Genomic DNA, 23,222 nt, shown 5'->3' on the forward strand with positions numbered 1-23,222 from the left:
CTCCCAAGCACATTTTCAAATGAACAAATAAAGATCAGCTCAGGCCCTGACTGGTGTGGCTCAGTTGGTTGGGCATCAGTCTGCAAAGTGGAAAGTCGTCCTGGTCAGGGCACAGGCCTGGGTTGTGGGCCTGGTCCCAAGCTGGGGGTGTGTGGGAGGCAACTGATCAATGTTTCTCTCCCTCTTTTTCTTCCTCCCTTCCCCTCTAAAAATAAATAAAATCTCAAGCAAAACAAAAAAAAGTTCATGTCAGGTAACCTATGTTGGGTTTCTTTCCGAGGTGCCATCCCAGTCATTGGCCCTGATCCAACAGGCAGATGGTGTGGAGCCTCCTTGGGGGCTCTCTCCAGGTGGGCCGCCTGAGAAGCCCCGTCACCTGGGACCCACATCATGTACAAGACATACGCACACTCTGCTTGTAGGACACAAGAAAATAGCTAATAGGTAAGAAGGAAAGCCATTCAACCTGTGCTTTCTCTACAGGCCTGGATCTATGGGCAAACCCTCACAGCTCGGCACCTCATCTACTCATTCACGGCTTGTCACTGGGGAGTTTCAAAGCCAGTTCAGAGGCAAGTTCAACAGCTTCAGTTCTCTAGGAAAATGAGCGGTGGAAGGGAAAAAAGGATCACTACAACTAAAAACTCTTCCGCATTCCCACTCATTCTCCTCAAAGCTACACCTCTGGTTTTGAAATGAAAAAAATCTACATTTGTAACCTTAGAGAATATCAGTTTGGGCATCATCTGGAAAATAAAAAAAAAAAAAAAGCAGCAGCAGCAAACGCTTCCCCAATGAAAGGCTGCGAGGGAGGGAGCGGAGATCAGGCGCTCTGGAGGTTGGCTGTTAAGGAAAGTGCGCGCGCACACACACACAGACACGTAGACAACAAACAGGCAAAGACTGTGAGTACATGATTACTGAGTTTAATCCAACTGTTGTACCCAATTCTGCCTTGTGAAAATAACAAAATGTTCTTACCAAAATTACATCATCATGTAAGTACAGTTTTGTTGTTGTTTTTGATACAGCTCTAGAAAAAAGTTGGCACCAAATGCACATAAAGTTTTAAGGCTTAATAAAAATACAGACTGGTAATTTCTCAATGCAGCTTAGAGGTCGAGAACAGGATGCTAATAGTGAATCAGTCTTCTAGACACAGACAGCCCTAATGTCTAGAGCATTTTCCAAATACAGATGACCATCCCCATCGGGCTCACAGGAGCAGAAACTCCTCTTCTGCTTCTCCCGGTGACCAGACAGACTATGGAGACACTGGAAACCCACTCCTACAGCCCCAGGAAGAAGGGGGAAAGATGAAGAGAAAAGGCTGGAGTAGTCACTGCTGCCCAGAGGCTCCTGCTATAGCTCCTACTTTCCTCATTGCCCTGGGTCTCTCTTCCCATCTTCGGTTTCCCCATCTCCACCCCAGAAATCCCCACCAGTGGACAGAGCTGGAGTTCCTCCTGTCATTCGGCTGACAGTGGGGGTGAAGCCACAAGGACCAGCAGTACATCAGGGTCTTCCTAGCAACCCAATTTGGAACTCACAAATCATTTTCTTGTATATGAAAAATAAATGTAGTTATAAATGGCAGCTCATTTCCACCATTAGCACATTTCATTTTAAGTTAAACAAATCAGTGTATTTGGCCTTAAAAGCTAAGCACCATTTACGACATCTTAATGTGGAAAAAAAGCTCTCAGTTCTAAATGAATTTCTTAAAAAGGGACTATCTGAAGCATGGAGACAGGAAGTACTTGATAAAGTCACATGGAACGAGCATTTCTTTGCTGCAAAGTCAGCACGACAACTGAAAGGAGGGAAACTCTTTGGTTGACTAAGCCACATGCAGGTCCCCTCCGTGTGCCAGGTGTGAGAAGTGGAGTTTGGCAGGCGGCTCCTGCAGGCACTTAGTGTCTCAGCCACTGTGATTATAACTCAACGCAGATGTTTCCTTTTCAATTTTAAGAATGATGAAGACAGTTCTACCACCTGGCATTTGCTCTGTAGGCACCCATAACAAAAGCCACTACCACACAAACCCTTTCTCCTGTGAACTACTGGTCCAGCATGAGTGAATGGAGACTATGCCCTTGGAGGCCGAATGTAAGAAACTTCTGCCTAAGTAAAGCAACTCAGCCGGCCAGCTGGGGCTTTGCTGTCGAACTAGTAAATCTCCTCCTAGCCTAAGGCTTCCAAGTCTCTTCTGGAAAAGGAATACAGTCCAGGAGTTCTGCAGAGCTTTATAAAGGGTGGCCTAGGCAAACGTTTCTTCTTTGGTATACCTGAGTAACTTTTTCCTAGAAAGGTGTCAAAATAGAACAGTCAATAGTCACTTATGTAAAGCTGCTGTTTAAGAATAGCTCTTTAGGTATATTGAAGAGTTCAAACCTAAGAATCCGAGGTTCTCAAGCATCTCTCCTACACAATGTCAACAGGAACAAAGACACATGAAGGATTTAAATAACCCAATTACCCAGATGTATCTGGACAGTTTTAGTCTTGCAGAAGTCAGTGGGCCTTGCAGATAGAGGAACTGTCCACTTCGCTGGTAAAGGGCAAAGGCCAAGACTTAGCGATGAGAGAAAAAAAGAAACAACTCACAAGCAAAACCAGCCTGAGAATAGACCGAGACCAGCCCCTCATGAGCGAAAGGCAGATTCCCGTCAGATCACCACAGAGGATCGGGGTAAAAATCTCTCCATAAAGTGTAAGACTTACAATAACTTTTTGGTTTATGTCCAACGTGTTTCTAGATTTCTGAGGCTTTAAACTCTGCTACTACGTTAAGCGATTTCTAGGTAGCACTGGCTGGCAGACTGCTGAAGCCGCAGGGACATGGGAGATCCCACTTCATCTGGGTCCCGCGGCCTCGCACCAGCTCCCCACCCGGCCCATCTGGGAGTTCCTCACATCCAAAATCAGACTGTTCACCAAGGAGTCACACTTCCCCCAGAGATACGTTTCTCGGCTGTCTGGAAGGTGTGGTCCTCTGCGGCTCTCTCGGTGGCAACGGAACCTGAGCAGCGGCTTCAGATATGCAACAGACCCTCTCCCCACCCCCATTCCTTTGGACTAAAGGAAACTATTTGAAATCCTATCTTTCGAGTTTCTTATCTGGCTACAGGGGAAGCAATAGCTTCTCTAGTAGAAGGAGATGCTGGATTTGCCTCCAGGTGGATTCAGGACTTTGTTGTGAGATCGAGGTCGGGGGCCCAACCGGGGCTCATGGCTGTCAACCGTGGGCGCAGGCTGGGGCTCCTTAGCACCGTCTGCTTCTCTCCGGCCGCCTTTCTCACCCGGCTCTTCTCTGGGCAAGGTGCTCATTGCGGCTGTGGGACAAAGTCAGCAAATGACCCCATTAGAGGCTCCCCCATACCAGGATGGTCAAGCTATGCACAGGAAGTCTGCGACACAGACCAGCTAGCAAGAAATGCAACTGTAATGGGAAAAGGGAGAAAAGCAAAGAGAAAGGCCTCCATCTGTACCAAAGACTCACTCATTATTAGCAAGGCTATTCTTGAACTGGGCATAAAGTTGGGGCTTAGTATAAGCAATCCTTGCTAAATTCCTAAATAAGTTCATTACTTATTTATATTGCTAGTTGGACTCCATTTCCTTTTTTTTTTTTTTTTTTTTTTTACTTCAAGTATAAAAAGCAAAGTGAGCATAAAAAAAAAAAAGAGGGAGACAGTCTTAGCTGGAGGATCTAGCAAGGTGAGGCATGATTTTCTAATACCATTACTCTGGACTTTCTGAATGAACAAATTCCCATGTATCCTGGTCACGAGTTGGGAAAACGGTGACCGAAACGGGCAGAAATCAGTGCTCAGAGTCAGCTCACAGAATGTGGTGGGACTCAAGCCTGACATCTAGCCCCACCACGGGGACAGCGCCCTCCCCGGATGAGGCACATCTCCGGGTGCGTTACGGAGATGCCGGCTCTCCCCACCACGTGCAGCCTCACATCCTCACTTCTCACCCTTCCTGTCCCCTCTGCTTAGGCCCTTTTCCACGTTAGTTCTGCTGGTTCTGTCCTCAGTCACAAGTATATTAAAGACTTTGGATCCCCTGCCCTTCTCTACACAAGCCAGCTTGTAGGATAGGATACCTTGATCTTAGGCCTAGGCTGATTAGCAATGACAAGAAGTGAAGAACCAGTGGTGACCAGTGAAAAAGCTTTCGTCAGAAACAGCTGAGCCTATTTCCCTGGGCTTTTTCAAATACCTAATCCTCTCCGCAACAAACACAACCTTGCTGATTTTTCTCGGCAAGAGGTGCAGAAATGTTACCTCTCATCCTCTGGGGTGCGCCAGCCCTTTTCCAGAGTGAGAGCATTCAGGGGAAGAGCCAGGAAACAGAAGCTCACCTTTAAGGTCCAATTTTGGGTCTTCCTCACACAAGAGTACATGGTCCTGCAACAAGAGAGACCCCATGTCAATATGTGATTCAGAAACTTGTAACCCTCAGTCGGAAGAACGATGAAAATCAAGGCATGGATAGATTCATGATTTTATATCTCTACTTTTCATTCCTCCAAACTGTCTGAAGACAGTGTGCCATAGACTTAAGAATTCTGTTTCTTCCTCTACTTCAAACAAACATTTCTCAAGTATCTACATGTTCTAAAAGGGAGATTTTTCAGAGGTGGCCACTTCTTTGTCATAGTCTGACACCATCAGGACTCTGAAGCAAGGGGAGGGGAAGAAAAAAAAGCTGAAATACAAGGTTCATCTGCTAAGTTTTACATTAACCATTAAAGCTGGAGAGTGGAAGAATGTGGCTTTTCTGGGCACAGAAAGTCTGAGTCTTGGTGTGGAAATGAGGACCAGGCCGTCCCACTGCTGCTTTCTCTCAGTGGGACTGTTGGGGAGTCTTGACCGGGGAGTATGATTAGTTTACTTACTAGGCGTGAACTTCCAGGCACTCAGTTCATTTTCGGGCTTGTTCCAGTTTGTCTGTAGTCTGTTCCAGTTCGCCGTTCATTTTTAGGAAAAACAAGTTGATCACAGGGTCTACCATTGTGGATCTTTGTTGGGCAGTGGGCTGCTGGACTTGTTTGAGGCACTGTATTTGATTTGTACACTCTTGCATGACAAGGATGTTTTTCCTGCATGCAGACTCTTGCTGTTGTTGCTTTAGTTTTTCTTCCAACTCCCTTAAGCCAGTTATGCCATTAGAGTTCAGATCTGTGTACTTGCCTTTCAAAGCCTGTGCATATGCTTCATACTGTTTCCACCTTAAAATTAACTCATCTTGGTGCCATAACTTTGAAGTCTGCCTCACTCATTCAAACCTTTTTGGGAAGAGATTCCTTGCTGGTCCTCTTGAATCCTGTTGCCTCTAGAGATAGCTGTAACCACCTGACCGCCACCAGCACCACTGCAGGAGGAAGGCAAAGGGACGAGGTGGACCAGAGGTCTCCAGGTGCCAGGGAGGAGCTGAGCTCAAGTGACACCCCCTGTAAGCTGCACAGGAGCTGGGACAGATGCAGCCTATGGTGCAGGGTGGACTGTGAGGTTGGAGGTCAGCCACAAGGCATTGTGGGAAGGGCCTGTTATTTTTTTTTTAATATATTTTATTGATTATGCTATTACAGTTGTCCCAATTTCCCCCCTTCTCTCCCCTCCACCCTGTACCCCCCTCCCACCCACATTTCCCCCTTTAGTTCATGTCCATGTGTCATACTTATGAGTTCTTTAGTTTCTACATTTCCCGTACTATTCTTGCCCTCCCCCTATCTATTTTCAACCTACATTCTATGCTACTTATTCTCTATACCTTTTCCCCCTCTCTCCTCCTCCCACCACCCTGCTGCTAACCCTCCATGTGCCCTCCATTTCTGTGGTTCTGTTCCTGTTCTAATTGTTTACTTAGTTTCTTTTGGTTTTGCTTTAGGTGTGGTTGTTGATATTTGTGAGTTTGCTGTCCTTTTACTATACATGTCTTTTCTTTATCTTCTTTTCTTAGATAAGTCCCTTTAGCATTTCATAAAATAAGGGCTTGGTGATGATGAACTCCTTTAACTTGACCTTATCTGAGAAGCACTTTATCTGCCCTTCCATTCTAAATGAGAGCTTTGCTGGATAGAGCAATCTGGGATGTAGGTCCTTGTCTTTCATGACTTGGAATATTTCTTTCCAGCCCCTTCTTGCCTGTAAGGTCTCTTTGGAGAAATCAGCTGACAGTCTGATGGGAACTCCTTTGTAGGTTACTGTCCCCTTACCTCTTGCTGCTTCTAGGATTCTCTCCTTCGTTTTTACCTTGGCTAATGTAATTATGATGTGCCTTGGTGTGTTTCTTCTTGGGTCCAACTTCTTTGGGGCTCTCTGAGCTTCTTGGATTTCTTGGAAGACTGTTCCCTTTGCCAGACTGGGGAAGTTCTCTTTTATTATTTGTTCAAATATGTGCTCAATCTGTTGCTTTTCCCCTTCCGATTCTGGTACCCCTATAATTCGGATATTGGAACGTTTAAAGGTGTCTTGGATGCTCTTAATCTTTTCCTCAATTTTTTTGAATTCTTATTTCATTATGCTTTCCTGCTTGGTTGATTCTATCTTCCTTCTGGTCCACTGTATTGTTTTGAGACTCATATTCCTTCCTTTCACTATTGGCTCTCCTCCGCGTGTCTTCCTGCATCTGTTTTATGGTAATCTGCATTCTTTCATCTAGATTTCGTTCAAAATCCACCAGTTCCGTGAGCTTTCTGATCACCAGTGTTTTGAACTGCGCATCTGAGATTGGCTAATTCTTGGTCACTCAAAAGGATGAGTCCTGGGGGACTGATCTGCTCTGTTGAAAACATGGTCCCCCCCCCCCCCCCCCCCGTCTCTCCTTTTTTTTTTCCGGTCTGGTTGCTCTTGTTACGGTGGGGGGCGGAGCCTTAGGTGCTCACCGGTCGCTAGATTGTGACGTTATATGTGGGGGCAGGGCGGGAGAAAACAATGGCAGTAGTTCCGTTCCCCTGGACTCAGACCCTTGTCTGGGCTTCCGGGCCGCGAGTTCTGCCCTGGTCCACAATCGCTGCCCCTCTGGGTCTGCCAGAGCAGCTTGCGTACTCAGGGATCACCGCTGCCTTCTTGCGCCCCCGGATGGCTTTTGCGCCGATTTTGCGCCAAACCTTCCCCCGACCTCCGCGCGCCGCCGACCCGAGCCAGCCCTGCGCCCGCCGGCTCGTCTTCTCCTACCAGTCCGGATGAACGCGTCTACTTCAACTTCTTGGCTGCCCGACTTCCATTCAGATAAATCCTCTGCCGGATCTGGGTGTTATTCTGATAGTAAATAATTGTTGTAAATTATTGGTTTTCTAATCTTGGTTGTACGAGGAGGTACAGTGCGTCCACCTATTCCTCCATCTTGCCGGAAGTCTCTGGCCTGTTATTTTTTTGATAATAGCCATCCTAGTGAGTGTGAGGTAGTACTTCATTGTGGTTTTCATCTGCTGATTGAAGAAATGTCTATTCAAATCTTTTGACTTTTTTGAATTGGGTTGTCTTTTTGTTGTTTGGTTGTATGAATTCTTTATATATTCTGGATAGCAAACCTTGATCAGATTTGTGATTTCAAATGTTCTATGGGTTGTGTTTTCATTCTCAATAATCTTTTAAAAAAATTTATTTATTTTTGCCCTGGCTTGTATATCTCAACGGATTGAGTGAGGGCTTGTGAGTCAAAGGGGTGCTGGTTTGATTCCCAGTCAGGGCGCATGCCTGGGTTGTGGGCCAGGTCCCCATTGGGGGGCACATAAGAGGCAACCACATATTGATGTTTCTCTCCCTCTTTCTCCTTCCCCTCTCTCTAAAAATAAATAAAATCTTTAAAAAATGAATATTTATTTTTAAAATTGCAGTTGACATACATTATATTAGTTTCAGGTGTACAACATAGTGGTTAGACATTTATCATTTATATACCTTATGGAGTCATCACCCCTATAAGTCTACTACCCACCTGACACCACACACAGTTGTAACAACATTGTTGACTCTATTCCCTATGTGCACTTTATGTCCCCAAGACTATTTCTATAACTGGCAATTCGTACCTTTTACTTTTCATCCAGCACTCCAACCCCCTCCTATCTGGCAACTATCACTGTGTTCTCTGTTTCTATAGGTTTGTTTTGTTTGTTCATTTTATGTCTATTTTTCTAGATTTCACATGTAAGTGAAATCATATGGTATTTGTCTTTCTGTTTGACTTAATTTCACTAAGCATAGTAACTTCTAGGTCCATACCACCACAAATGGCAAGATTTCATTTTTTTTTCCATTGTAGAAATGTACATCTTTATCCTTCTACCAATGAATACTTAGGCTGCTTCCCTATTTGGCTACTATAAATAATGCTGCATTGATGGTGTCTTTTGATGTATAAAAGCTTTCAATTTTAATGAAGCCCTATTTATTTATTTAAAACTTTGTTGCCTGTATTTTTGGTGTCTTATTTAAGAAACCATGGTCAAATCACTATAAAAATTTCTCCTTAAATTTTCTCCTAAAAATTTTAGTTTTAACCCTTACATGTAGGTTTTTGATCCATTTTTAGTCAATTTCTACATGGTGTGCCCTGCCCTTTTTTGCATGTATACATCCAATTTCCCCAGCACCATCTGTTGAAGAGACAGTTCTTTCTCCCAGTGAATGATCTTGGGACCCCTGTGGACACACCAATTAACCATAATTGTGAGAATTTATTTCTTGGTTCCCAATTTTATTCCAATGGTCTGTATGTCTAACTTTATGCCAATGCCACACTGTTTTGATTACTGTAGTAAGTTTTGAAATCAGGAAGAGTGAACCTCCAACTTTGTTCTTCATTTTCTAGATTTTTTGGCTACTAGGGGTCCCTTGAGATTCCAGATGAATTTTAAAATGAATCTTTCTAATTAAAAAAAGAAAAAGAAAAAAAAAAGCACTATTGGGACTTTCACAGGGATTGCATTCTTAAGTTCGTTTCTTTTTTTTTAAATTGGGATATCCAACCACTCTGCCAAGTAATTTCCTATATTTTGGATAACTCTGATTGAACCCCTGTGGTGTGGATTAAATGAGGTTTCTCTGATTCAGACCTGCTTTTTTTTTTTTTGACAAGAATTCAAAGGTGGTCCATGATGGCCCTCTGTTATGGGACCGTAGTTTTTGGGTTGTCTCCTGTTTTGTGATGTTGGGAGCCACTGATGATCACTGCCTACACCCACAATTTCATTACAAGTGTGCAAAAGGGTGATCTCTGAATTCTGTTATTCCTTGTTCATTTATAGGCTGGAGTACTTTTATAAAAGGCAACTTGCCCTGAAGAAAGTTATCCTGAGGTCCAGTTCATGCAGGAAGTGCTGTCTAAACGTTTTACTCTATGTTTGAGCAGTTTTCATAATGAATTGGTCCTCTGGCATTCTCCAAAGGTGACAAGTAAGGCTTTAAAAAGCATACTTAGGGAACTCATGAATTCTGAACACCTGCTGAATTTTAATCCAATGCGGTTGTACTTATTAACAACCATTAAAAACTGTCAAATTTTGTGACATGTGAACTCTTCTTTTGTATGTTCAATTTTATCACTATTCTGACCATCCCTCAGTGACGTGCAGAGAAGAACGGCAGTGCAAGTGCAGTGGGCAGTCACTGCTACCCACACACTACGACCAGCTTCCCCCATGGCTCAGCCATCAAGAGGCTGGAATTTATTTCTCCAACCACTCAGGGGAGTTTCAAAACTCAATTATTGCCCTGGCTAGTGTGACTCAGTGGACTGAATGCTGGCCTGAGAAGCAAGTGTTGCTGGTTCGATTCCCAGTCAAGGCACATGCCTAAGCTGCAGGCCAGGTCCCCAGTAGGGGCATGCAAGAGGCAACCACACATTGATGTTTTTCTCCCTCCCTCCCTCTCCTTCTCTAAAAATAAATAAATAAAACCAACCACCCAAACAAACAAACAAACGAAACAACTCTCAATTACTAATGACTTTACCCAGAAAAACCGCCACCCTTCATGTCTCTTCCTAACAACATGTCAAGCTGCCTCAGAGCCTTTGAAAAAAGAACTAGGGTCAATGCTTGCTTTTCTTCCTTTCATGTCTGTTACGTGAATGTAGTCCATACCTTGGGTTTGTTTGGGTGTGCCAAGGGTAAAGTGGTGGTCACTGGCGACCCAAAAATGTTACTGGTCTTCCCACCAGGTGGGTTCAGACGCTGTGAAGTGTGCACAGGTGTTGATTCCTCAAAGATACCACTTCCTTTTCCCCCTGCAAAAACAATCACAGAACAGTGAGCAATCCACAACACCCATCTGCTCCTGCCTTCCACACTCACTACTTCAGAGACCTCCTCTCATAGTACCACCCTAATGCAGGCCTAAGCCCGGGCCAAAAAGGCTGGGATGGTCAGAGTTCCTAAAGACCTACCCCTTTACCAGGTGCCTGCTGGGGACTTGATTTCTGGAACTGAGCTGAACTGGGCTGGCCTCTACAGGCAAGAGGGTAGATGACATAAAACAATATTTTCCTCATAGAATTTCTTTATCCCTGAACCTTTCATGCCTTTTTTCGGATGAAGAACCTTCTTCATCAAACCCATGAAAAGTTCTTTAGTAGATTAAAAGCAAACAGCTTCTGAGTTTTTAGGTTGGACAGACAGAACTGAATAACATGCCCTGTTAAGAGACAAACCTGTAATCTGGAAAAATAACATTAGTAGTCATTTTCTGATCTCATTCTGGTGGAATGTCCAGTGACAACTAGATATGTCAGCAAACCAGAGACATTTAATATCTTTGCTGCCAACTATAAGTAGTCTGATAAGCCATAATCAAAATAGGCATGTAAGCCTTGACCAATGTGGCTTGGCTGGCTGGGCATTGTCCTGCAGACTGAAAGGTCTCGGGTTCAATTCCTGGTCAGGGAACATGTCTAGGTTGCAGGTTTGGCCCCCAGTTGGGGCGCATATGGAGGCAACTGATTAATGTTTCCTACAACTACATTTCTCTCCCTCTCTTTCTCCCTTCCCTTCTCTCTGGAATACATTAAAAAAAATACATCTAATACGTAACTTCTTATAAGGAGATGACTAAGGTCTGGATATGAAAAGTAAATGTTTAAATACCCTACATGAAGCAGAAAGGTGGATACAATGCCAACGGATCATCTCTTCACTCCATAAACACCAAGTGCGCACCTCCTGTGCACAGAGTGCTGTGCTACGTGGAGGTGGGGCCGTCCCGATCACGGCCGTGGTGAACCAACAATTCACTTCACAGGAAGGACGAAAGTGCATTCTGCTAACTTGGTACATGGCTGCACACAAGCGACTCTGCCATTCTATACCCCAATAAAAGGAACTTCTTCACAGCACTATGAGAGGATTCAATGACTTACTGTAGCTCATATACCAAATGCTTAGAACAATGCCCAGGGCACAAATGTTCAATAAACGTTGGCTATATTTTCTCTGTCCTGGATGTACTGTTCAGTGAGAAAAGGTGCAAAACAATCTGTATAGTACAAAATGCCTTAATCTAAAAGAATAGGGTATTCTTTTTTGCTCAGATCTGAATAAGGAAAAGTGGTCAGTCACTTAGCTATAACTCATACTGTTTTGACACAAGGCCTTGGAACCTTAAGAACAGTATGGATGACGAGCTCCATGTGCGCTCTGAGGGGAGCAGGCGCCCCCCAGGGGTTGGTTCTCTCAATAGCCCTCAGACCGCCACTGCTAGAATGGATTCTGAAGCAGTGGGGCTTCCAGGACGCCAGTCTTCTAGGGGAGACATAAGAATCACAGAACACAGAAAGGAGTGGCTGGGGTTCCCTGGCTTTATTTTTGGGGGGGGGGGGGGGGGACCACACACAGAGAACACGTGGGACTGCCCTGCAGGACAATGTGCGCACACACACACTCATGTAACATTAGTGTGATCACAGACCTTCTCAACACTGGCTGCTGGCTATGCGCATCCCAAGGAGCCATAAACCCCAGGCTGGAAACCCTCGGGCTGGGCAACCAGCACTGCGTGGTGTGAAGGGCGGCTGATCTGTGGCCAGACTGCCGGGTGAGGACCCTGCTCAGTCACTTACTCTGTGAGCCCAAGTAAGTGACCTCAACCTACTTTTGTCTCCATTTTCTCTACTCTAACAAGGTATAAATAACAGTACCTTCCTACGGTGGTTGGTGAGATACGAGTTAATATGAATTAATACTCATGAAGTGGATAAGGCCTCAACAATGCCACCAGGCTGTTGTTACTAACAGTGTGTTGTTACCAAAAATGTCTAGACCACAAAGTGAAGAAAAACTACTGCTTGAGGCCATCACATTATTGCACTGTTTCAGGTTATGCTGAGTAAATTATTTTTACAGTGCACATTCACCTTCAAAAAAATGGAAACTCTGGCCAGGTGGCTCAGTTGGTTAGAGCGTCGGCCTATACACCAAAAAGTTGTGGGTTCAATTCCCAGTCTGTGTGTATACAGGAGACAATAGATATTTCTGTCTCACATCTATGTGTTTTTTTCTTTCCTTCCCTCTTTCTCTAAAATCAACAAATATATCTGTAGCTGGGGATTAAAAAAAGAAAATAATTAAAAAGTGGAAGATAAAAGTAACTCATTTTGAAGATTTTGGCTAGAGGCACTGCTCATTTAAAAACATTTCTTTAATTGTAAACCGAACAGAAAAGTTTGTTAAGACACAACTATCACAAGTAAAGACAAAGCAAACACCCACATGACTACCACCAGGTTGTAGCTGCCACCAGCGCCCAGAAACCTGGCTATTCCTTCCCCATTACTCCAGGTCACCACATGCCTGAATTTTCTGGAAACCACAAACTTGTTATTTCTCTTATGGTTTTAGTGTATGTGTCCAATCCTAAACAATATAATTCTGTGTCAGTATTTTACCTGAAAGAAATTCAGCTTTGAAGATGGAAAAGGTACTCAATCCACCCATAGTCAAAGAAAGATAAACTCAAGATACACTTTTTTAAGAACCAAATTGCAGCCCTGACCAATGTGGGTCAGTTGGTTGGAGTGCCACCCTGTAAACCAGAAGCTTACGGGTTTAATTCTCAATCAGGACTAGGTTGTGGGTTCAGTCTGTAGACTGGTCAGGGCGCACATGAGAGGCGACCGATCGGTTTCTCTTTTACATAGATGTTTCTCTCCCTCCCTCCCCTCCTCTCTAAAAATCAATAAGCATGTCCTCGGGTAAGGTTTAAAAAAAATTGCAAAAAACAAGACAATCTGGCCCTGGACAAGTGGCTCAGTTGGTTGGTGTGTCGTCCTGTGCATCAAAAGGTTGCGGGTGCGATTCCTAGTCAGGGCACATACTTAGGTTGAAAGTTCTATCCCTGGTTGAGGTCCATATGGGAGGCAACCGATCAATGCTTCTCTCTCTCTTAAGCTAATATTAACTTATCCTTGGGCGAGGACTAAAACAAAGATAAGATAGTGTGGCGGCAGAGTGTGAGGAGCAGGAGCATCACGTACGTCATGGTGAGCACTGGCGACCCACCCACAGAAGACTAGCTGGAAGTATCTATCAGTAGTTTAAATCATCCAGCAGTTCCATTTTGAGAAATTCATCCCAAAAGATATCCTTAGGAGGTATATTTGGAGCTCTAGAGCCAGGACAACCCATTTGCAAAGGCCAGTTCTGCTACCGGTGCGCTGTGGGGCTTGGGCACACCAGTGAACCTCCTAGAGCCTCAGCTTCTTCTGTAAAGGGGGTGACACCACCTACCTCCTGGGGCTGCAGAGTGAACCAAACACACACATGCAAAGCCTTTAGCATACTCCCTGGTCTGTATTAAATGAACCACGCATCCATCAGTCATCATTAGATCGCCAGAAAAACAACTGCAGATGATTTACACCAGGTGATTATGAAAGCACATGAACGAAGAGCAAACGGACACTGGGCATGACAGCCTTTGGTCAGTTTTCAGTGACTCATGCCGGAAGCCGCACACTCTGCCCTGAATACTTTTCTCCAAAGGCCCTCTCGCTGGAGGGCTGTGGGTCTAAGTCTACGAAACTGAAAAAGAAACAAGGGTAGGAGTTTAGGCCTGAGGCTGTGGACACAACTAGCAGTTTTCTGTTTCTGGCTTCCCTTGAGAATACATCACAGATAATTTAAAAAATAAATTTTTAGAATGTTATTTATTTCTTTATTTTTAGGAAGAGGAGAAAGGGAGAGGGGAAACATCAATGTGTGGTTCCCTCTCACACACCCCCTACTGGGGATCTGATCTGCAACCCAGGCATGTGTCCTGACTGGGAATCGAACTGGTGACCCTTTGGTTTGCAGGCTGGCACTCAAACTACTGAGCTACACCAGCCAGGGCAATTTATTTTTAATTTTTAAAAATATATTTTATCTATTTATTTTTAGAGAGAGGGGACGGTAGGAAGGAAGAGAAGGAGAGAAACACTGATCAGTTGTCTCTCATGTGCACTGAACCCAAAACCTAGGTATGTGTCCTGACCAAGAATCAAACCGTCAACCCTTCACTTTGCAGGACGACGCCCAACCAAGTGGCATAAGTCAGGGCCATCGCAGATAATTTTAAGGAACATGTGGCAGGATCACAAGAGGCAGGAACTCGGCACACGGCCTCATGCTGGTTGCTGATGTACCTTGTAACTAACTATGCACAGCAGAGGCTTTCTCCCTCTCCAGTCAAGAGGAGCCCAGGGTGCCCAACTGGGCACTAGAGCTGGGGCACCATAATAAAAAAGTTCGTAAGACACAACTATCACAAATAAAGACAAAGCAAACACCCACACAACTACCACCAGATCATACAGATGCTACTGGCTCCCAGATTCTGTTCCCAGGCTGTCACACTTTCCAGGGGACCTGACACCCCAGGGGTAGCTGCAGATACACATGCTGCTGAGTCAAGGCCAAGAGAGCTGGCCTGTCCATCTTCAAGGGCCTCAGATTTGATTCAGTCTGCCACATGGCCCAACATCATGCTATTGCTGGTACAAAGGACGTGCAGGGCTGGATACAGTAGGAACATTATTCACTTGGTAAAACCTTATAGCGTTTCTACTATGAATATATCTACACCAACCCTATGCCCCCAACCAATGAAATAAAACACTAGCTTTTGAACCTACTGCTTTTGTTTCTCTGGGTTTGGTCAAAAAAATACAAGGGGAAAAAACTCCCGCAATCATCTTCTGGAGGGCAGGCCCCTTGTAGCACAGGCATTCCGCACTAGATGAATGTTCTAGGTACCCATCTGTATCAGTGTGCCAGCTGGGGTTGTTGAGAGAGGCTGCATTCAGCCTCTGAATTTTGGGGGGAATACTCAGTGTCTGCCCATTTCATGATGGGTGATTTACAAGCATACCTGCCCATACCACACTGAGTATTTAGCAGTTTTTGACTGAAAATGGCATGGCCCCTGTGCCCAACCCTCCCTATTCACCTGATATCGCCCCAAGCTACTTGTTTGTATCTCTGAATGGATGAAAAAAGTCCTCAAAGGGAAATGTTTTGTTGATGTGGAAGAGATGAAATAAAAATTGGCAGAAGCACTAAAAGGCATCAAAATCAACATGTTCAAAAACTGTTTTGAGCAGTGGAAAAAAATGTCTCAACAGGTGTACTGCATCAAGTGGAGAGCACTTTGAAGGTGACTGAAGTGTAAACATGTAGGAATAAATACACATTTTTAAATAAATAAATTCCTGTTTTCTGGAGGTCCCCCCTTATATGTATACCTATTTTAAAAAAAAGTGTATCCAGAATTGAAGTGGAGTAGCAAGCAGCCCTAGCTCTGGTTCTGCTCGATTTTATTATTTGTCTGAAATACTGATTCCTATGTCTGGCCCCTCAGATCTTTAAGGATGGGACGAACCTTGCTTCTCCTCACGGATACAGACAGGGGAGAGCTCTTCCGGTAACTAGCCCTGCATGGTCCTGTCACTCAGCTGGACAGTCTATCAGCCAAGGAAAACACTGCTCCAGATGCCGTTCCACTCTAACCACCAGAATGCGGGTGAGAACGACACAGACGTGCGCTAGACCAGGCCCTCCTTTTTCAGAGCTTCAATCCCACCAACATGCTGAGCGTCCTTCCTAAGAAAAATGTTTAAATACGTAATCTGTGCACAATTTTAGGAATCTCAAGGAGTCCATGGGACAACTAGGAAAGTCTCCCTGGCGGGAGTCTGCATCCTCAGCGCCTACACCTAGCCAATGTCTGCTGACAGAGAGGGACAATTCCAGAATGATCGAGGCACCTTCAAGGAAAAGTCTTCCTCACATTCTAGAACTCTGATGGGAAGGGGAACCTGTACCAGAAAATATGTGAAAGGATTTATATATATATATATATATATATATATATATATATATATATAAAATTTTATCAAAAGAGCAGTGAAAAAAGAACAGGTAGAGGCCAAAGAAGAAATAAGCCACAAAGGCCCGTACCCGGGGGGTTGGTTCTCTTAGGAATGTTCTGAGGTTCTTCGGTTGGTCCAAAAATATTCGATGCCATCCTATTGGGTCGGCTTGAAGGAACACCTTCTTCTGGACTTCCGAAAAGATCGCTTGACGCTCCTCCCGGAGGCTTCATGGCCCTGCAGACACAGAGCGAGCAGGAGTGAGTCATGGATGGCTGACCTGGATCTCAATGCCCAAAACTGGACAGGGCACATGTACGTTCTTTTTTCAAATTTTATCCTCACCCAAGGATACATTTTATTGATTTTACAGAGAGGGAAATGGAGTGCGAGAGACAGAAGCAATGATCAGCTGCCTCCCATACATGCCCCGACTGGGGAATCAAACCCTCAACCTTTTGGTGTATGGGACGACGGTCCAACCAGCTGAGCCATCCGGCCAGGGCCAAATGTACTACTCTCTTAGTGTCTGTGGAAAAATTCCATGCTGGCGAGAGTAGTTTATAGACGGCCATACCACAAGCTTCCTTTACGGCTCTTAAAAGTTCCCTTAAAAGTTTTCTTTGTATGTCTTGGTTATGCCAAAAAACCTCTTGAAATTGTGTATACTTTGAAATTATTCCTGAGACCTCTTATAAGTAAGTTAGTTTCCCTAAAACAGGCAAGTTGAGCTTGCATTCAGTAGCATTCAGTAGAAATTTTAATTAGTATACAGTAGTGTGAAATACTATAAACACATACAGTGGTGTTCAATACTGTGGCTTACCGTATGCCAGCTACAGCTTTAAAGACCTCACACAACAGCCCTCTGAGGCAGGAACTACTGTCACAGACTGTGAATCCGAGATAAAGCAAAAGCAGGAGGCAGGCCACACAAGGAGCAGAAGAGCCGGGACCCACTCCCAGGCAGTCTAGATCCGGAACTCCAACTACACCCTCATGCCTCTCTTAAAGGCCTCCAGCAAAACATGAGGGGGGAGGGCACCATGCAGCCACAAATCGAGCCTGACTCACCGAGCTGAGTCTTCAGAAGGGCTGTTGCTGCCAGCCACCGCAGGCCCTTGGATGTGGAAGAGCTCCAATGTGCTACACAGGTAGACTGCACACCAGATTTCAAAGACAAATAGGTCAACTATCTCTTTAATCTTGTCTTTTACACAGTTCATATGTTGAAATAGTGTTTTGTACATGATAGGTTGAATTATACATTAAACTAATTTTTTTCCTGATTCTTTTTACTTTTTAAAATGGGGCTACTAGAAAATGTAATGTTCCTTATGTGGCTCACATTTCTATGAGTCTGTCATGGTCTGTCAGCTCAGACCATGGGGAGTGCCAACACGAACCCAGGTGAGTCCTGAGACTCTACACCAGGACAATCACCTCCGGTTCTCAAGTCTGGAGTAACCCGTGAAACGCCAAACACCAGGAATCAGAGAACACACCTGCCAGCACCACTGTTCACTTCAGAGCAACCCACATGCACCAAGCGTCATCTCTAAAGCACGTTGGCCAGATTCTGAGGGTTGATTTTAATCAAACAACTACGGAGAACAGTGGCGTTCAGTCAACAACGCTGCTCAGTCAACAGCAGCAGCACTTGCCTAAACCCCCGTCTGTGGGGACCCGACGCGCACAGCTTGGCAGGTCTAAGGTGGACGTTTCAGAAGAGAGAGACCAGGACCCCGAGTCATTACTGCAGTAACGTAAGGATTCAGTCTTCACAAAGCTCCACCTGATACCCCGAGTTTGTTTACTTTCACAAAGAGCAACACAATGAGTTTATAGCATTTTTCAGAACACTAAAATTTTTTAAATGGTATTAAAGGAGAGAAGGGCCTACTGAAATAGTGTTAGACTGGTGAGCGGCCAGGCTCCTTCATGAGACCTAAGCAACAGTGACATTTAAAAACGGAATAAACTGCAGAGCTCAACACATGAAAGCTCCGATCTGAGGTTAGGCCTCACTGTAAAGCTATACAAACACTGTCAAAAATTTTGTTTAACAAAAATAATAGGATATTTAAAATGTTTCCTCAAAAGAGCTAGAATGGGAGCTGATCGTTCACTGTGATTTAGAGTGATCCCCCGGTGGTAGAACAGGACTGCGGGAGCACCCATCTGCTCTCCAGACGGCAGGCGTGGCGGCCCCGGGCCGGAGGGAGACCGGCCGGCCAACCAGTCACACCACAGAAGCAGCCAAGGACACAGCGGGCAGGCCTTCCACGCGGTGCCCGAAATCCCTGCCTGCTTGGGAGGACGGTGAAGGTGGGCACCTGTTCAGCAGTTAGGATTTCCTTAAGGATTTTATGAAGAAATAAACATTACTTCAGCTTGAGGGAAAAACGTCTTAAAACTAATCAATAACTAGATTAAATTAGAAAAGACTTAATAGGACTTGAGATCGTGCACTTTGTTAGCGGACACAGTGAGGCCACCTGACTCCTGTGTGCATTTATAAGTCCCAGAGCCCTGGTCACACTGACAGCCTCCGTATTCTTCTTGACTCGCTGCAGCAGGTCCAGTGTGCTTGGGTCTCCAATGCCATCTCTCTGAAAAAGGGAATGGAGACCTGCAATCTTCAGAACTAAACTGAATTTAACAGCACGTCTCATGCTGGCATGAGTTAAAATTCCCACTTTATTGACTTATTTGAAATATGGCTCTCCTTTCAAAACGACAATGTCCCATGAATTGTCAGACCAGCTTCGGGGACGACTCATCTTGATTCGAAGCTCTCGGGACGCATTCCTGACTCACATTCCCCATTCCTGGGTCGCCCCCAGTCTTTGGGGTGTCCTCAGTCTTTGCCCCTCCTTCATCCAGGATAACTCACATGTCTGCTGAGCACCTATGGCTGGCAAGTCTGTGCCAGACCCTGTGGCCAGAAACACGAGTGAGAGCAAGTCTTTGGCTTAGAGAAGCTTCAGGTTTACCGGGAGTGATGGGACGAAAGCACTAAATGTTGCTGAAACGCCAGAGACGTGCCTGGAAGAAAGGCCCAAACAGAGCCTGCGATCACAGCGAGCAAAGAGCACCTTCAGGGCCCAGGAGGGAAGTCATAGATAGCTATTTGAAATGATGACATGCTAACCTGGAGTAGTGGAAATGTAATGTTTATTCTATTATTCTCTGTACTTTTCTGAATTTCATTTTATTTTGAAAACAGGGAAGAAAAAACTAAAGGTGCAAAGAATGCAGCAGCAGTGTCCTGAGCATAATAGCCGAGCCACCGTTTCCAGCACAAAGGCAATGGGGTCCGCAGCCGCACGCGGCAGCGACACACACTGCATGGAGTGCTTAAACAGGGTCTCAGATAAACTAGACGTTAAAGAGTTAAACAGACACTTCAATAAAAACGGAACCCACAACAATGGTTTAATGTGGCTCTACTATCAGTTATCACTATGACACTAATTTGGGGGAGGGTGTGGGAATACCCTGAGCACAGACATTTTAGGGATGAAACCACATGTGGGACTGTTCCCCAGTTATTTTTTCATTTCAATATATTTCAACAAAGATATTAAAAAATACAAAAGAGAAGCTAAGGGGCGTGTGACGAGAAGAGGAGGCACACAGCTCAGGGACTATGCACGGCACGAGCAGAGAAAACAAGGCCTGGGGTGGGTCTCCACGTTCCTGACCCTCCAAAATCTTGTCCCTGTGTCAGAAGAGCTTTTGGGGATTGGTCAAGTTCAGAGAGAAGCAGAGAAGTAGACTTGGATTAAATTTTTTACAAGTAGTCCTGGCTGGGGTGCTCAGTAAGTTGGAGCATCACCCCGTACACCAAAAGGTTGAGAGTTCAGTCCCTGGTTGGGGTGCGTACAGAAGGCGATTGATCCATGTTTCTCTCTCTCACTCTCAAATCAATAAAAACATATCCTCCAGTGAGGATTTTAAAAAAATCCTCACAAATATATTATACCTGGAATGTCCAACCTGTAGCCCACAGGCCACATGCAGCCCAGGATGGCTGTGAATGCAGCCCAACACAAAACTGTATAGTTACTTAAAATATTATGAGTTTTTTTTTGTGATTATGTGTCACAGTGTATTTAATGTGTGGCCCAAGACAACTCTTCTTCCAGTGTGGCGCAGAGACCACCAAAAGGTTGGACACCCCTGCCAGCTTAAAGGAAGGACCTTAGATTAATGATGGCTAAAGCAAAATGCTTTTATAGTTCAAAATCCCTTTAACACAAAATGATTCAGAAAATGAAAAACACAGGTCGAAGAGGAAAACCTGGCTGGGTAATCCTACATCCACCACTTAGTTCCCTCCCTCCACAGCCAATTAAAGTGTAAACCCTACACTGCCTGTCTAGCTAGCTAATCAAGTCCTTTAAGGCAAAGCTTCCAACAGATCCCAAGCAGAAGATTCCAATTACAGGTAATTATCCAATCATGAAGACTTTTTCTTCTTCAAAGTCCTGAAAGACTTTTCTCCTTTTCCTAAAATCCTCTCCAAAAATGAATCTCCCTAGGAAGTCTAGAGACTACCTTAGAGCACCGACTCTGCAGCTAACTACTGTAGCTTGCGGTCAGCATAACAGCAGTGTTACTCAAGGCTTTTATTCCTACACTCAACCAGCATTTCCTGGGCATCCAGTGTATGCAGTGTAAACAATGAGGGGGTATACTTAATGGACACAACTGGGAAAGTGCTAGGAAGAGGCTGTGTGGGTGGCACACAACAGTAGTCACCAGGCACCAGAAACTCAATTCATCCTGAGCACTCCAGGCGAAACTCCTGGCCTCCATCGGTATAGATTTAGATGCAAGTGATTAATAGTCATTGTTCCATGGATTAACAACTACTTAATTCTTAGGGGCATTAATGAGTTAGGGTGTTAACCCTGATTCCACCAAATTTAAAGGCTCTTAAGCGAGTTCAAACAGTTCTTTTATTTAGTATCTAGTATACGGTATTTAGTTCAATAGTCCTTACACACAGTCTCTTCTACAGAAGAGCTCATAATAAAGAAAATTCTTGGGCATCTTAAGACCCAAAACTTAAAAGTGCAAGCAGTCTCCCCAGTGGCAGGACAGACTTCAGCAGCTCTGGCAACTAATGTATCTTACTTCCAATACTTTAAAGTTAAAAAGAAAGTGTGTTCTTTTTCACCGAGCCTTAGACAGCTGTTTCAGAATGACCATCTTTTCCAGCCACTGGCTGCCAGAAACTCACTGAAGTGGACAATGAACACAAACTCCGACCAGTGTATGGCCACAGAAGTTGCTGCTGACACTCTGGGTGAAGAGTGGAAGGGTTATGTGGTTGGAATCAGTGGTGGGAATAACAAACAAGGTTTCCCCATGAAGCAGGGTGTCCTGACTCATGGCTGTGTCCACCTGCTGCTGAGCAAGGGGTATTCCTGTTACAGACCAAGGAGGACTGGAGAGCGAAAGCACAAATCAGTTCAATCTCAGTGTTCTCAACTTGGTCATTGTAAAAAAAAAAAAAAAAAAAAAAGCGGGGGATAGATATTCCTGGTCTCACTGATACTACTGTGCCTTGTCACCTGGGGCCCAAAACTAGCAGAATCCCCAAACTTTTCAACCTCTCTAAAGAAGATGATGTCCTCCAATATGTTTAGAGAAAACCCCTAAACAAAGAAGGTAAGAAACCTAGGACAAAAGCATCTAGTATTCAGCATCTTGTACTCCACGTGTCTGCAACATACTAAGAAAAATAAAGAAGAGGCTGCAAAATATGTCAAACTTTTGACTAAGAAAATAAAGAAGGCAAAAAACCCCACCAGGAACAGATTGCCAAGAGACATAGTCTGTTCTCTTTGAGAGCTTCTACTTCTGCCTCCAGTCAAAACTGAGGTTTTCTAAGAGCAACAAGTAAGAACAAAAAAGAAAAAGAAAGCATGTTGTGGTGTGCAATGAGATCTCCGTTTCTATTACCTGTAATGCGGCCTGTTTCACCATCAGCAAAGCAGGGAGGGCAGTGCCTTGCCTACTTCCTGGGCTGCGGGATTAGGGAATGGCCACAACTACAGCCCAGGGCTCTGGGATGAGGACAAGGGCACACCCTGGCTCCTGGGCTTCAGGTGGGCACCACCTGCCTCCCCAGGCTGCAGGATTAGGGAAGGGCTCCACCTGGCTACACAGGGCTTCGAAATTAGGGGAGGGCTCCAAAGGATTGAGATTAAGAGAGGACTTCAGGATGGTGACCTTTCCCGGGGCCGTTCAGCAGCGTGGCAGGCGCCAACACAGGCTCCAGGAAGGCGCCCCGCAGCCACCCACACACCCGCCTTGTCCAGGCTCCCGGAACTCCCCGTCCCGAAGTAGCAGACCACTCAGCGACGTCTTTCAGACGCGCTATGTAGGAGAAATGCGGAAAGGCGCACCTCCAGCCCTCAGCCGAGATGCTGGTGGGTGTAAGAGTACACCCGCTTGTTTGCCCATCTCTCCGACGCCGAAGCTGAGACTGCGGCTCTGTGAGGTCACCCGACAGCCTCCCCGCAGGCCGCGCCCGCACCCACGCCCGCGCTGCACCTGGAGCCGGTTCGGCCACCCTCGCTCTCCGAAACCTGGAACATGTCGCCCGCTGCTCAACCCCTCGTCGTCTGCCGTTCAGCGGTTCCCGCCAGGCTCCGCGCAGCCCGACTCGCACGCAAGCACTTATTGGACAACGCCGATGCTGGTCACGTCACCGCACCCTATCAAGGCATCGAGCCCCGCCCCATCCCAAAAGCCGAGGGCTTGTGGAGGACCGCGCTCTCAGTTAATTGGTGGGAGCAGGTGCCGCTGATGGCGTCAGGAGTCAGCATTGGGCAGGAGCCAACAGA

General features: G+C 45.3%; 1 protein-coding gene and 1 pseudogene across 2 annotated transcripts; both read right to left on the reverse strand.

Annotated features, from left to right (window-relative positions):
* Positions 1-910: 910 nt before the first annotated feature.
* On the reverse strand, positions 911-23,078 carry JPT2 (Jupiter microtubule associated homolog 2). Of its 2 annotated transcripts, none has more exons than XM_028515212.2 (5): positions 22,930-23,078; positions 16,448-16,596; positions 10,103-10,245; positions 4,373-4,418; positions 911-3,335 (listed from the first exon to the last, which is right to left on the reverse strand). In XM_028515212.2, the coding sequence occupies exons 1-5, from the start codon at positions 22,971-22,973 to the stop codon at positions 3,148-3,150; spliced, it is 570 nt and encodes a 189-aa protein (XP_028371013.1). In that variant the 5' UTR covers positions 22,974-23,078; the 3' UTR covers positions 911-3,147. The 2 variants fall into 2 exon arrangements, with proteins under 2 accessions (XP_028371013.1, XP_028371022.1); XM_028515221.2 differs by having other exon boundaries at positions 22,782-22,996.
* Positions 4,512-7,981, reverse strand: LOC114503495 (annotated as a pseudogene).
* Positions 23,079-23,222: the final 144 nt, after the last annotated feature.

This window comes from Phyllostomus discolor, chromosome 3 (genome assembly GCF_004126475.2).
Source record: "Phyllostomus discolor isolate MPI-MPIP mPhyDis1 chromosome 3, mPhyDis1.pri.v3, whole genome shotgun sequence".
NCBI lineage: Eukaryota > Metazoa > Chordata > Mammalia > Chiroptera > Phyllostomidae > Phyllostomus > Phyllostomus discolor.